Source organism: Pelobates fuscus, chromosome 2, assembly GCF_036172605.1.
Source record: "Pelobates fuscus isolate aPelFus1 chromosome 2, aPelFus1.pri, whole genome shotgun sequence".
Classification (NCBI taxonomy): Eukaryota; Metazoa; Chordata; class Amphibia; order Anura; family Pelobatidae; genus Pelobates; species Pelobates fuscus.
Genome location: NC_086318.1, coordinates 25,185,997 through 25,201,997, shown reverse-complemented (window position 1 = coordinate 25,201,997; position 16,001 = coordinate 25,185,997). Strand labels below are relative to the sequence as shown.

The window sequence follows — 16,001 nt, the reverse complement described above, 5'->3', positions numbered from 1 at the left end:
TGGAAGCATAGCTGATTTAGAGAATTGTTCAAGTTTGGCTAATTTGACCTTCAATTTGAAAATCACTTTGTGTATAATCCAGTGAATTTCTCAGATCACAGGCCCTTGTGCAGACCAGGTCAGACAAATTATAATTCCACATTTAAACACACAAAAGGTCCATACCGTTGGAAAGTCCTCCAACACCTGCCGGTCCTTCTCCTTGCTCTCAGTGAATTTCCACTCCGTGTCATACAGGTAGGTGTGGAAATTGTGTAACATGGGAATCTTGGTCTCCAAGTTGATGGTCATATCATCTTCCACAGTGTCCAGAGCACGGAGAACAAGGTAAAAAATACAAACTGCGTGTCTGGGGGAAAAAAAAATCCAAAACAAACACACACATAATTTATAGAGGAACGATCACGTCATTTAATAAAACATTGAAAATCATCGATAAACTGGTGTTATAATTTTATAAATTTTGGTGTAAATTACGAGCCCTCTTGTTTAAATACATAAATTATTTTTTAAAGTAAAAATGCTCGTACAGGCTCCTCTCTGCAGCACAATCCATCCAAACGGATATCGGATGTCAGCTTCTCACAGAGACACATTGAATCAAATTCCTCTCTAGCAACACATTAGACATGTATATAATCATCAGGTGGCATGTGATGATGTAGAAAATTAAGATATTTGAAATAGAAGGTATTAAAGGGACACTATAATGCCATATGATAGAAACATTTAAATATATAAAGGGAATCAACACAGTAAAGGAGGAGACCATATTTAAAAGAAGAAAAACTACCACAACAAGAGGACATAGTCTTAAATTAGGGGAGCAAAGGTTTTAAAAAAAAAAAAAATTATCAGGAAGTATTACTTTACTGAGAGGGTAGTGGATGCATGGAATAGGCTTCCAGCTGAAGTGGTAGAGGTTAACACAGTAAAGGAGTTTTAAGAATGCGTGGGATAGGCATAAGGCTATCCTAACTATAAGATAAGGCCAGGGACTAATGAAAGTATTTAGAAAATTGGGCAGACTAGATGGGCCGAATGGGTCTGATCAGCCGTCACATTCTATGTTTCTATGTCCCCATGGTTGTAGACCCACAACTGAAAAATTCTGGAGGAACGACGATGTTTACATTGCAAGGTTAACAAGCCTCTAGTGACTGTCACAGCACGTGCACAGTAGGTCCTCAATGCTCCCATCACAGCGTAGGCCATGCCTGCTCTGTGACGGCACAGGAGGCGGAGGGATACAATTAGGTCATTTTCCAACGAACAAATACAATTTAAATAAAATATATCAGGGCTTACAATTTGAAGTTCTATGCTATTAGACAGTCCTTAAAAGTTACTGGCCAATGCAATTCATAGCATACTTACTAGGGGTGAATTTTAACCCCCAGGACTACATTTTAACTCAGAGGGGTAGTGGAATTTTTGAGTCCAGAAATACAGGTTTTTAAAAACACAGCGTGATAGCAGTATGAGCGTCTCTCATTTTCAGAGTAATGTCAGAAAATAAACAAACAATTATGATTTATTTTACTGGAGAGGAACAGTTTATTGAATCATGTGGTTAATAAAGTTGGTTAACATGAAGCACTTACCCAAACAATATTTGGATTTAATTAACGTTTCACAAATTAACTCTTGTTCACATTGTTCTGATTATTACTTGTCAAAATACAGAAAATATATTATATATATAATATATATATATATATATATATATATATATACACACATACACATACTGTTTTATTTATTTTTTAATATTAGCTTACCTTAAAAAGGGACACTAGTCCCCAGAACAAGTACAGCTTGTTGAATTTGTTCTGATCTGTAGAATCATTACCTTCAGGCTTTTTGCTGTAAACACTATTTTCAGAGAAAATGAGGTGTTTACATTACAGCCTAGTGATAACTTCACTGGCCACTCCTCAGGTGGCTGTTAGAGATCCTTCCTGGGTCATGGCTGCCTAAAATGCATCCAAACATTCAGTGTCTCCTCCCTCTGCATGCAGACACTGAACTTTCCTCATAGAGATGCATAGATTCAATTCATCTCTATGAGGAGATGCTGATTGGCCAGGGCTGTGTTTGACTTGTGGCTCTGCTCCTGATCTGCCTCTTTGACCGTCTCAGCCAATCCTATGGGGAAGCATTGTGATTGGATCAGGCTACCACTTCTGATGATGTCAGCAGACTGCTTGTTTTTTTTTTTTTAGGCAAACAGCATACAGAGTTACAGCTTCTGGATTGAATACAGTAAGATTTTGCTATATTTATGGACACATGAGGGTCCCAGATGGTGGTTTTAATACTATAGGGTCAGGAATACATGTTTGTGTTCCTGACCCTATAGTGATCCTTTAAAACATATATGAAAGAATGGTTTGACATTTTCACATTAAAAGGACCACTATAGTGCCAGGAAAACAAACTTGTTTTCCTGACACTATAGTGTTAATAGGTCCCCCCACCCTCTAGGGGGAGGAAGGGGTTAACCGCTTACCTCTTCCGCACGCGCATTCAGTCCGTCCATAGGAAAGCATTCTCAATGCTTTCCTATGGACGCTGGTGTCTTCTCACTGTGAAAAATCAGTGAGAAGCGCCTCAAGCGGCTGTCAGTGAGACAGCCACTAGAGGCTGGAAGAACCCTAAAGTAAACATAGCAGTATCTCTGAAACTGCAATGTTTACAGCTGCAGGGTTAACCCTAGATGGACCTGGCACCCAGACCACTTCATTGAGCTGAAGTGGCCTCGGTGCCTTTAGTGGTCCTTTAAAGGCAGCAGGTACGGTCATATAGTTCAGCCTTTTTTTGGAAAGGATATACGAGGTTAGACCCTCTGTTGCAGATGGCTGGGAGTGACATCAGGCTAACATGTTATTAAAATCACACCAAACTCCCTATCTCCTAGCCCAGGGATAGGCAAGCTTCGGCACTCCAGATGTTGTGGACTACATCCCCCATAATGCTCTAACACCCATAATGCTAGCAAAGCATCATGGGAGGTGCAGTTCAAAACATCTTGAGAGCCGAAGGTTGCCTATGCCTGTGACCTAGCCTAAGACTATCGTAATAGCTTAACATACTCCTGCTGCGGGCATCAGTATAGATGGGGTTTGCGATAACCTCGTGGTCCCCCTTCTCATTCCCTCTGCAGGCTTTCCCTTCTATTCACCAACTTCTTCCTTTAGTTTCCTCACTTCATCTTCTGTCCTTTGTTTTCCTCTCCTGGTTGGTGGGAACGCATTGCATGAGGTCACTATAGATTCGGCTTCTCAGGCTTAAAAGGAACACTATAGTCACCAGTTTAATGTAGTGGTTCTGGTTTCGATAGCCTGTCCATGCTTTTCAATGCCAACATTGCCTTTTCAGAGAAAAGGCTTAGGAACACCTCTAGGTGCAGTCACTCAGACGACCACTAGAGGTGCTTCCTAGTTCAGAATCTCCACACTGAATGTAGGCTCTAAACATTTCCCATAGAGATGCATTAATACAAAGCATCTCTATGAGGAGATGCACATTGGCGTAGTGCAGCATTTTGCAGTGCTTGCGCAATAGCCTCCCAATGCCTTCCTAAGGGAGATTTCCATATTTATTGCATTCCGGGTAGCAGAATATTGCAATATAAGCTATATTTTGAAAAAGCAAAGTCAGCTTTTGATACAACACCACCTCCACCAACAAAAAAATAAATAAACAATTTAATTTGTCAGACACCTACTCCTTTAAAAAAAAACTAAAAAAAAAAAAATTATATTTTACAAAAAGACATACCACAAATTGCAGGGAACTAGCAAATTAAATTACCATTTACGGTATTGTATCATATTTAAATACAGCTGACTTGCTGGAGAGATGCTTGCGTGACATTTACAAAAAAAAAAAAAATATATATATATATATATATATATATATATTAACCCCTTAAGGACCAAACTTCTGGAATAAAAGGGAATCATGACATGTCACGTGTCCTTAAGGGGTTAAGGACACATGACATGTTTGGTCCTTAAGGGGTTAAAGGGATAATACATGGTAATGTTTTGTTTGTTTACATTTACACTCTGACCATCTAATTAAATTGTATAGTAAAATAACCCATCATATAATGGATTCAGGAAGCAAAACAACATTTAGCATCTTATACGAAACAGAATTCATTTGTTGACTTCTGCTGCGTTGCCTAGGCCTAGATTGTAAGCATACAAGCCTGCAGGTGTAGCCTAGGTCAAAAACTCAGATATTATTTTGGGGGTCGATGTATCTGGCAAATTTAGGGCTAATCCTTTATATTACAGCTCTAATTTCTGAGGTTCAACTTACATACCAGCAAATATGGTACATTTAGTCAGAGTCGGTACTATTTTACTGACGCAATATTTTATTTTCAGGGAAAACCGAGACGTTCACTTGTCCTCAATCAATCAAAATGATAATGGTTCTAATGACTTAAAAAGCTTTGCACACTTACTCACCATAAACAACTAGTGTGAAAGATACTGAACCCACTATCAAAAAGAAAACCCCCCCAAAATAATCCAGCATTAGCCATGAGTTGCAGTCCAGCCTTTGCTGAACAAGACTTCCAAAGATTCACAACCAGTATAGGACTTAACCCATTTAAAGGGTAATCTAGTGATTCTCAAAAGTTCTTTTTGGAAGAGGTCTGTATACATAAAAACAAACAAATTTAAATAAATATAAAACAACGGTTCTGATTGAACCCTGCTTAATCAGCAGGACCGTCTGGTGGAGACAGAATCTACTTTAAGGCCTACGTTGACTCTCACAGTGAACAGGTGTCTTAAGCAATGTTTACAAACAATAGTGAGCATGCCTTCATGATGGGCTAAACCAGAAACACAGCTCTTTACCAGTCCTCTTTCTGTGTTTGGGCGTCAATGCTTTTTGAACACAAAAGCCAATATATTCCAGACTTGGCTCTCCAGGTGACCTGACCTTGGGACTCTCGCGGTTAATACATCAATACCAAAAGGTAAGGAGTTGCAGTCACACCCAGACATGTGGGCAGAACGAGAGGTTATCCCCACACCTCAAAATCCAGAAGGAGGTAAAAAACATTGTTTACTCCCCCATAATGACAATGGCTAACCTTGTCACACCAGATGTTTGCAAACTATATTTTTTGTCAAGGGTGGCTGAGCACCATGGGAAATGCAGTTCACTCAACACGTGGCACTACAGCTAAACCAGTGTAATAATGTACACATTTACCATATTCATCTTACAGTCAAAAACTAGAAAACTGGATTCCAAGCATGAACACTTTAAAAGCAGCCCAACAGTATTTAGCTATCAGGAGGTAAACAGACTCCTTTACTGCTATGCATGGGTTAATGTTTCCCCTTTACCTTAATTCCCCATCCAGGGCCTGGATCACAGCTGCAAAGCTCCGGCTGGTCTCGTTCAGGTACCTATAACAGGTCTGGAGGCTCTCGCTCATGGTGTCCTGTCGAGGTAAAGAGACAGCATTAAATTTGCTCATGGCAGGTGGCTGAGGAGTAAAACACTTGTGCACTGTGCGGCCTTCCTTCAGACCCCTTTCCTGAAGCCTGCTGACAGTGAGCAGTGACCGCTGGCCATTGGGTTTGTGAGCAGAGCCTAGCAATAGTGTCCTCTTGAACATAGAGACTGCAATCTTGCAGTTAATGCTGGCCATCAGCCAAACCTGGAGAAACGTTCTCCAGCGATCACATCCAGGGACCGAACGAACAAACTTTACCCATGTGCAAGGTGGCAGAAAGGGGTGCAAGCATGGACACTGGTGCAGCTGCAGGAAGCATTAGAGGGCCCCAAAAAGCTTTAAACAGCACACCCTCTGAGCCCCTCCCTTCCACACTGCACTGTTTTCATGGTCTGTTCAAGGGGCTGGGCTTAATAAACTGGAAACATTAACTGTTTACACTCCAGAAAGCTGTCACTTACTACACCCCAGGTCTATTATGGGGATATTAATAGATCGGTATAATGGGGAGGGGGCGGGGAATGTAATGGCTTCTTCAGCCCACGTGTCAATCCTGTGAGTTATTATAATGTTACAGCTAAAGCCTTTAATCTGGTTAATTTGCAAAACAAACACCATAAGAGATCACACACACAGGTTACGAAAGTAAATGTTTAAGACACGGTTTAAATAAAGATTATTGTGTCACTTACACATTTACAAATAGGAGAGAGAGAATATTCAATAAAAGTTAATAAAAACAAAATACTTGCTGCAAGTGGTGAATTATAAATGTGAGATTGTGCAGTAAACAACCTACGGAGCACTATGAAGGGTGCAGTAAACAACCTACGGAGCACTACGAAGGGTACAGTGAGGGGCAGTAAACACACGGCTGAGCACTATAAAGGGTGCAGTGAGGGGCAGTAAACAACCTACTGGGCACTATAAATGATGCAGTGAGGGGCAGTAAACAACCTACTGGGCACTATAAAGGGTGCAGTGAGGGGCAGTAAACACACTGCTGATCACTACAAAGGATGCAGTGAGGGGCAGTAAACCTACTGGGCACTATACAAGGTGCAGTGAGGGGCAGTAAACACACTGCTAAACACTACAAAGGATGCAGTGAGGGGCAGTAAACCTACTGGGCACTATACAAGGTGCAGTGAGGGGCAGTAAACACATTGTTGTGAACTATGAAGGGTGCAGTGAGGGGCATTAAACAACGTACAGGGGACTATAAAGGGTGCAGTGAGGGGCAGTAAACACACGGCTGAGCACTATGAAGGGTGCAGTGAGGGGCAGTAAACAACCTACTGGGCACTATAAAGGGTGCAGTGAGGGGCAGTAAACAACCTACTGGGCACTATGAAGGGTGCAGTGAGGGGCAGTAAACCTACTGGGCACTATGAAGGGTGCAGTAAACAACCTACTGGGCACTATAAAGGGTGCAGTGAGGGGCAGTAAACCTACTGGGCACTATAAAGGGTGCAGTAAACAACCTACTGGGCACTATAAAGGGTGCAGTAAACAACCTACTGGGCACTATAAAGGGTGCAGTAAACAACCTACTGGGCACTATAAAGGGTGCAGTGAGGGTCAGTAAACACACCACTGGGCACTATGAAGGGTGCAGTGAGGGGCAGTAAACACACCACTGGACATTATAAAGGGTGCAGTGAGGGGCAGTAAGCAACCTACTGGGATCTATAAAGGATGCAGTAAACACATTTCTGGGCACTATAAAGGGTCAGGGAAGAGCAGAAAACCCGGTACTGGGTGCTAAGGAGGGTGCAGCGAGGGGCAGCAAACACACCACTGGACATTATAAAGGGTGCAGCGAATTGCACTATGTAGGGTGCATTAAGGGGCAGTAAACACATTTATTGGCATTATAAAGGGTGCAGTGAGGGGCACCATAAAGGGTGCAGTGAGGGGCACCATAAAGGGTGCAGTGAGGGGCACCATAAAGGGTGCAGTGAGGGGCACCATAAAGGGTGCAGTGAGGGGCACCATAAAGGGTGCAGTGAGGGGCACCATAAAGGGTGCAGTGAGGGGCAGTAAACAAACATTGCTGGTCAATAGACAGACTGCAGTAAAGGGCAGATATACTAAATATAGGTTGAAACCTGGAGGAGAGGTCAGTAACAGTTAAACCGATATTTCTGTGAACAGAACATGCAACATGGATCTTTCTCAGACCCTCTCTCCCTGGCCAGTCACAATCCAAGATATTTCATGAATTAAGTCAAAATGGAAAAACTGACAAAAATAGCTGTGACTATGGCAGAGATGGAGAATTATTATTATTATTTGTGTCAGTTTTTTCATTCAGGAAAATTTGGAGCTTAGAGACTAAATATGTCAAGTTCTCTGTTTGACTTTCTCATCAGTTGCTTCAAATCCTTAATAAACACGATGATAAACAACATGATCCTGTGATGTGCACTATACAGACAATTCTAACAGCTAAATAAATATTACAATACATATTATGTTTGGGGAACATTTGTCATTTCTAGAAGAGGTTTACTTTGTTGGTCATAGGGACAAAAAAAAAAAAAAAAACAGATAGAATGGAGGACTAAAGGGAAATAAAAGATTTCAGACCTGCGAGCCAGGATATCCGCCGAAGCCAACAAAACGGAGTCTGTTGGAGCTACATAAATAATAAGTGAGGAGAGGGACAGCATGCATTTATACACCCACAGAGTAAGATCTGGGCAGTTTGGTTAGGCCGTGGGCCAGAGGTAATCACATGGGTAACGTGTACACCAAAGTGTCCACACCACCATCCCTGCATATGAAAAACAGCATACATTGTATGTGCATAGCACCCAGGGATACAAGCTGGACTGGTGGGATTTGTCACATGGGCCAGCTTTAAAAAGGCCATCCAAGCACCATAACCACTACACTGCCAAGAGTCCCCTTATACTGTTGCATGGGAAGTAGTCAAAATATGTTCCTTATATCCACATATCACATCTACCCGAGTGATACTTCACAGGCCAAGAGTGATCCGTGTGTGTATGACTGCATGTCTGTGTGAGTTAATGGACCTGGTTGGGATTAGTGAAGTGTGGTTGGAGTTACTGCTGTGATTGAGTGGGCCAATATGGTGAGTGCAGGGTTAATACGGCAAGTTTCAGAAGGATGTTGCAGTTGTGTGTGTCAGAGAACTGATCTGTGGGTCTATATGTATGTCTGCAAGTATGGACCTGCTCGCTACCATGGGAGAAGAAGAGATTTGCCAATAGCTCCCAGGAAAGCGGAGCCTCTGGTTTAAGAAACATAAAAAAAAAATTTTTTAGTAGATATACTGCAATGAAAACATGAATGCATTTAATAATGCATTTTTGCATTGGGGTATATCTAAAGTAAAGACAGCTTCTTCCCCAGCCGAAGGAGTGGCAAGCGCATTAGGCACTCGCCATAGGAAAGCACTGAATCAATGCGTTCCCTATGGGGATTTAACTGGCACTGGATGTCCTTATGCAGAGCGTGAGGATGTCCAGAGTCGGTTAGGCGACCTAAAGTTCCCAGAAGCCACTCTAGTGGCTGTGTGGCAACTGAATAGGGCAACTCAAATGTTTGCTTTTATCTGACTTAACAAAAACCATATTCAAAAAATAAAAATAAAAATATTGTATGCCTCACAAGAATTGCACACTGGCTGAGAGATTGCAAAACAAACTGCTTAAGTACCAGGCTATATGGGAACTTGCGTAACAGCAAACGCCAGTTTCAATCCTAGCGCTGTGTGTGTCATAACAGTGTCGCAACATTGTCATCGTTATTCACCAGGAATTTAAAGTGAATTCCAACATTTAGGGCAAAATATTGAATTAGAAAAATGGTCTAAAATAAATTTTGTTTTCATGTCACCTATTTTGGCCTTAAATTTGATTTTCACATGGAATTCCTGGCAATTCTTACTTTAATAAATAATCTTTATTTTACAAAGTAGGGGCAGCAGTGATCCCTTTGCTATAAGGGAACCTATAGTCCGGTGATAATAACCGTAATTTTTTTGCTTACCGTATATACTCGAGTATAAGCCGACCCGAATATAAGCCGAGGCCCCTAATTTTATCCAAAAAAACTGGGAAAACTTATTGACTCGAGTATAAGACTAGGGTGGGAAATGCAGCAGCTACTGGTAAATTTCTAAATAAAATTAGATCCTAAAAAAAATATATTAATTGAATATTTATTTACAGTGTGTGTATAATGAATGCAGTGTGTGCGTATGTGTGTGTGTATGAGTGCAGCGTGTGTGTATGAGTGCAGCGTGTGTGTATGAGTGCAGCGTGTGTGTATGAGTGCAGCGTGTGTGTATGAGTGCAGCGTGTGTGTATATGAGTGCAGCGTGTGTGTATGAATGCAGTGTGTGTGTATGAATGCAGTGTGTGTGTGCATGAATGCAGTGTGTGTGTGTGTATGAATGCAGTGTGTGAATGCAGTGTGTGCAGGGCCGGTGCAAGGATATTTGCCGCCGTAGGCAAAAAAATTTTTGCCGCCCCCTCCCCCCCCATATGTCCTGACTTCCCCTCCTCCTCCCTCAGTGGTCCTTACCTCCCCACCCCCGTGTTCCTTCACCCCCCCCCCCAGTGGTCCTGACTCACCCCTCCCCTAGTGGTCCTTACTTCCCCCTCCCCTCCCATAGTGGTCCTTATCCCACCCCCTCCCTCTCATAGTGGCCCTTATCCCCCTTCTCCCTCCCATAATGTTCCTTATCCCCCCCCCATCCCTCCCATAGTGGTCCATATACCCCCCCCTCCCTCCCATAGTGGTCCTTATACCCCCCTCCCTCCCATAGTGGTCCTTATACCCCCCTCCCTCCCATAGTGGTCCATATACCCCCCCCTCCCTCCCATAGTGGTCCTTATACCCCCCCTCCCTCCCATAGTGGTCCTTATACCCCCCTCCCTCCCATAGTGGTCCTTATACCCCCCTCCCTCCCATAGTGGTCCTTATCCCACCCCCTCCCATAGTGGTCCTTATCCCACCCCCTCCCATAGTGGTCCTTATCCCACCCCCTCCCATAGTGGTCCTTATACCCCCCCTCCCTCCCATAGTGGTCCTTATACCCCCCCCTCCCTCCAATAGTGGTCCTTATCCCCCCCCCCTCCCTCCCATAGTGGTCCTTATACCCCCCTCCCTCCCATAGTGGTCCTTATCCCACCCCCTCCCATAGTGGTCCTTATCCCACCCCCTCCCATAGTGGTCCTTATACCCCCCCTCCCTCCCATAGTGGTCCTTATACCCCCCCTCCCTCCAATAGTGGTCCTTATCCCCCCCCCCTCCCTCCCATAGTGGTCCTTATACCCCCCCCTCCCTCCCATAGTGGTCCTTATCCCCCTTTTTTTTGTTATTAATTTTTTTTATTATTATTATTTTTTTTTTTTTTTATATATTTTTTTTTTTCGTCCCCCCTCCCTGCTTGATATATGGCAGGGAGGGGGGCTCCTTCCCTGGTGGTCCAGTGGCATTGGCAGTTCAGTGGGGGGGAGAGGGGGGCTGGCAGAGCTGTAACTTACCTGTTCTGCAGCTCCTGTCAGCTCTCTCCTCCTCCGCGCGGTCTGTGCAGCTCCTTCTATCAGCTCACACTGTAAATCTCGCGAGAGCCGCGGCTCTCGCGAGACTTACACTGGGAGCTGACCGAGGTGCTGAACGGACGGCGCAGAGGAGGAGAGAGCTGACAGGAGCTGCAGAACAGGTAAGTTACAGCTCTGCCAGCCCCCCTCTCCCCCGGTCTGTATTATGGCAATGCAAATTGCCATAATACAGACAGTGACTCGAGTATAAGCCGAGTTGGGGTTTTTCAGCCCAAAAAATGGGCTGAAAAACTCGGCTTATACTCGAGTATATACGGTACTTTTCTTCATGTGTTTTATGAAAACTACAGCACACAAAAAATAAATACAATTTTTTTTTAAAATAAATGAAAGGAACACAATAGAATCAGGAGCACAAACATATCCCTGACCCTATAGTGTTAAAACCACCATTAAGGTAGCATTCCCACTTAAAATGTAAGAAAACATACCTTATTCCCAGCGCCACGCAAATATGCCTCTTTGTTTGACATGATCAGAACTGATATCAACTAATCCAATGCTTTCCCTATAAGGAAAGCATTGGATTGGCTGAGATTGTCAAGGAGGTGGGCCAAATGTTGACCTGGCCAATCAGCATCTCCTCATAGAAAAGCATTGAATCAATGTATCTCTATGGAGAAACTTCAGCGTCCCCATACAGAGGGTGGAGAAGCTGAACATCAGTGAATCACTGCTGTGTGCACTGCCCCAGGAAGCACCTTTTGTGGCAATTTGAGTGGCCACTGAAGGTGTCCCTAGGCAGCAATGTAAACACTACATGTCTCTGAAAATGCAGCGTTAACAGCAAAAAGGTATGATTAGACTCACCAGAACAAGTACATTAAGCTGTAGTTGTTCTGGTGAGCATAGTGTCCCTTTAAGAGTTTCGGATACAGGAATTTATAGAGAAGCAGATTTGATGAAGTTTATTTTTTAGTGACAGAGCTTCTTTATTATCTTTGAACTAAAGAATGGGTTAAACCATAGCCGAGTTATGAAGGATTTATATCTATTTTGAAAATATGTCCTGGAGACAAATGAAACATCTCACTGATAACGGCTCAACCCTTGTATACTTGGGGATATTCACAAATCCACCAATCCTGGAAAAGTTACAAAGAACTGCGTATTTTACGTTGAACGGGCATGCTGGAAAATAGTAGTGTTGGGAAAAGTTTCCAATGTAACTATTTTGGTGTATTATCTGCAATTTCTTTGTCAATTCTCCACAATGCAAGTCATAAAGACTGCATAGATTTTCCTGAGGTTTTCCTACCAATAATAACTCATTCAGCTGCTGGCAATGGGGAATAATAATGATGATGCTAATAAAAAAAATACAAATATTTGGGAAGCTGGACTACAGTTATATATGGAAAGAATGCCAATCTGAATGATATTTACCTGGACAATAATGATAATCCGATGGTACCTATCACTCTGTAGGGGAGACCTAGACTCACCTCATCCCCCACCATTAAATAGGGTACCCAGACTCACCCCCATTTCCCCCTGTAATAATTAATTATTATTATGGTATTTATATATCGCCATCAAATTCCGCAGCGCTGGGTGGACATGTAGTTATAACCAGACAAGTTGGACACACAGGAACAGAGGGTATAAGGGGCCTGCTCAATGAGCTTACATGCTAGAGGGAATGGGGTAAAATGACACAAAAAGGTAAGGATAGTATTAGACTAGTGACAGTTGCAGAAGAGGAATCAGTCAGGAGCTATTAACAGTTTAATTGATACGCTTTTATGAAGAAGTGGGTTTTTAACGATTTTTTGAAGGAGTGGAGACCGGGTGAGCATCTAACGGAGTAGGGAAGCGAGAAATCTTGAAGGCGAGCATCAGAGGTGGGAGTACAGACAGAAGATAGACATAAGTTTTCAGCAGATCTTAAGGGCCTAGACGGGACATACTTGTGTATAAGGGAGGATAGATAGGTGGGAGCAGCATTATGTAGAGATTTGAAAGCAAGAACCAGAATTTTAAATTTAGCTCTATATTTTATAGGAAGCCAATGTAGGGACTGACAGAAGGGTGAGGCATGGGAGGTGCGGGCGGACAGGAAGATGAGCATCGCCGCCGCATTCATTATGGACTGTAACGGCGCAAGTTGGGAGCACGTAAGACCACTGAGAAGCGTATTACAGTAGTCAAGGCGAGAAAGGACAGTTGAATGGACCAACACCTTAGTCGCATCTGGCGTTAAGTAGGGGCGGATGCGCGCAATGTTTGAGATGGAAATGACAGGATTTGGCGATAGATTGAACATGAGGCTTGAAGGAGAGGTCGGAGTCAAAGAGAACACCTAGGCAGCGAGCCTGCGTGGTGGAGCTGATGATAGCACCATTGACTTGGAGGGAGACAGACACAGGAGTAACAACACTTGAGGGAGGAAAGACCAGAATTTCAGTTTTGGTCAAGTTTAGTTTAACCCCTTAAGGACCAAACTTCTGGAATAAAAGGGAATCATGACGTGTCACACACGTCATGTGTCCTTAAGGGGTTAAGGAAGTGGGCAGCCATCCAGTTAGAAACAGCAGAGAGGCAGTCAGAGACACTAGTCAAGAGACACGGGGAGAGATCAGGAGAGGACAGGTAGATTTGCGTGTCTTCAGCATAGAAATTATATTGGAAGCCAAAGGAGCTAATGAGTTTACCAAGGGACGCAGTATAGATTGAGAACAGTAGGGGACCAAGGACTGAACCTTGGGGGACACCAACAGAGAGGAGTTTGGGAGAAGAAGCAGAGTCAGAGAAAGAAACACTGAAAGAGCGCTGGGAGAGGTAGGAGGAGCACCAGGAGAGAGCAATATCTTGTAGACCGATATTGCGGAGGATGAGAAGAAGCTGTTGATGATTAACAGTGTCAAAAGCCGCAGACAGATCAAGGAGAATTAGGATAGAGTAGTGACCACGAGATTTTGCAGCGAGTAGATCATTGGATACTTTGGTCAATGCCGTTTCCACAGAGTGCTTAGCGCGGGAACCAGACTGAAGCGGGTCTAGCAGAGAGTTGGACTCGAGGAAGTCTATCAATCTCGCATACACAATTCTTTCAAGGATCTTGGATGCAAAAGGCAGTAGCGAGATAGGACGATAGTTGGATGGGGAGTTAGGGTCAAGATTGGGCTTCTTTAGAATTGGGGTTACAGTTGCATGATTGAAAGGCGATGGAAATATATCAGAGGAGAGCGAGAGATTGCGAATTTTAATGAGAGGTGAAGAAAGAGAAGAAGACAGAGTACGGATGAGATGCAAGGGAATTGGATCTAGAGAGCAGGTGGTGGGGCGGGAGGACTGGAGCAGAGCAGAAACCTCTTCCAATGTAGCAGGTGCGAATGAACATAGAACAGCAGAGGGAGTGAAGTTAGGGGAAGAAGAAAGATGAGAGATCTCTTCTCTGATTATAGAGATCTTGTCAGTGAAGTGAGTTGCAAAGTCTGAGGCGGTCAAGTTAGTAGGTGGAGGAGGAACAGCAGGGCGAAGAAGAGAGTTAAATGTGCAAAATAGTCGTTTGGGTTCGCGGGAGATTGTGGTTATGAGGGTAGTGAAGTAATTAATTATAGGGTATCAGACTCACCACATCCCTCCCCTGTATTATAGGGTATCAGACTCATGATTTATAGATGGACCCTGACTTACAAATCACCTTGTTTTATAGGGACTCACACTCATCCCATTCTCCATGTTTTACAGGGACTCACACTCATCCCATTCTCCATGTTTTACAGTGACTCACACTCATCCCATTCTCCATGTTTTACAGTGACTCACACTCATCCCATTCTCCATGTTTTACAGTGACTCACACTCATCCCATTCTCCATGTTTTACAGTGACTCACACTCATCCCATTCTCCATGTTTTACAGTGACTCACACTCATCCCATTCTCCATGTTTTACAGTGACTCACACTCATCCCATTCTCCATGTTTTACAGTGACTCACACTCATCCCATTCTCCATGTTTTACAGTGACTCACACTCATCCCATTCTCCATGTTTTACAGTGACTCACACTCATCCCATTCTCCATGTTTTACAGTGACTCACACTCATCCCATTCTCCATGTTTTATAGGGGGACTCACACTCATCCCATTCTCCATGTTTTATAGGGGGACTCACACTCATCCCATTCTCCATGTTTTATAGGGGGACTCACACTCATCCCATTCTCCATGTTTTATAGGGGGACTCACACTCATCACATTCTCCATGTTTTATAGGGTGACTCACACTCATCACATTCTCCATGTTTTATAGGGTGACTCACACTCATCACATTCTCCATGTTTTATAGGGTATCAGTATTATAGGGGGTCAGACTCCCCCCCCCCCCCGTCTGTATTATAGGGGGTCAGTATTATAGGGTATGAGACCCCCTCCTCCCTGTATTATAGGGTATCAGACTCCCCCCTCCTCCCTGTATTATAGGGTCTCAGACTCCCCATCCCCCCCTGTATTATAGGGTATGAGACCCCCTCCTCCCTGTATTATAGGGTCTCAGACTCCCCATCCCCCCCTGTATTATAGGGTATGAGACCCCCTCCTCCCAGTATTATAGGGTCTCAGACTCCCCATCCCCCCCTGTATTATAGGGTATGAGACCCCCTCCTCCCTGTATTATAGGGTCTCAGACTCCCCATCCCCCCCTGTATTATAGGGTATGAGACCCCCTCCTCCCAGTATTATTGGGGTCCCAGACTCACCCGGTTCAGTTTGGGCATCACTGCCCGGCAGCCGCCCATTTTGAACCTGAACAGGTTGTATATCTCCTCAGGGTGTCCCAGTGAGCGGAGAATATCCATGGCGGCTCCGGGAGTCACGTGTCCAATCGGAGAGTAACCGACACCAGCGGCAGTTTTACCGCATCCTGACAGACACGACTATACCGGTAAAACACG

The 16,001-nt window shown here is 43.7% G+C and overlaps 1 protein-coding gene across 2 annotated transcripts in view; it reads right to left on the bottom strand.

Moving 5' to 3' along the window:
- Window positions 1-16,001, bottom strand: part of LOC134586488 (squalene synthase-like) — a 29,370-nt gene extending 13,369 nt beyond the window's left edge. The window contains exons 1-3 of one of the 2 annotated variants that reach the window (XM_063442029.1): window positions 15,807-16,001; window positions 5,382-5,479; window positions 166-349 (exon numbers count right to left, since the gene is read on the bottom strand). In XM_063442029.1, the coding sequence (XP_063298099.1) occupies window positions 166-349; window positions 5,382-5,479; window positions 15,807-15,905 (381 nt within the window). In that variant the 5' untranslated portion in view covers window positions 15,906-16,001. Of the gene's footprint in view, window positions 1-165; window positions 350-5,381; window positions 6,148-15,806 lie in introns of those variants that run through there. The other variant, XM_063442028.1, reaches the window with a different exon arrangement.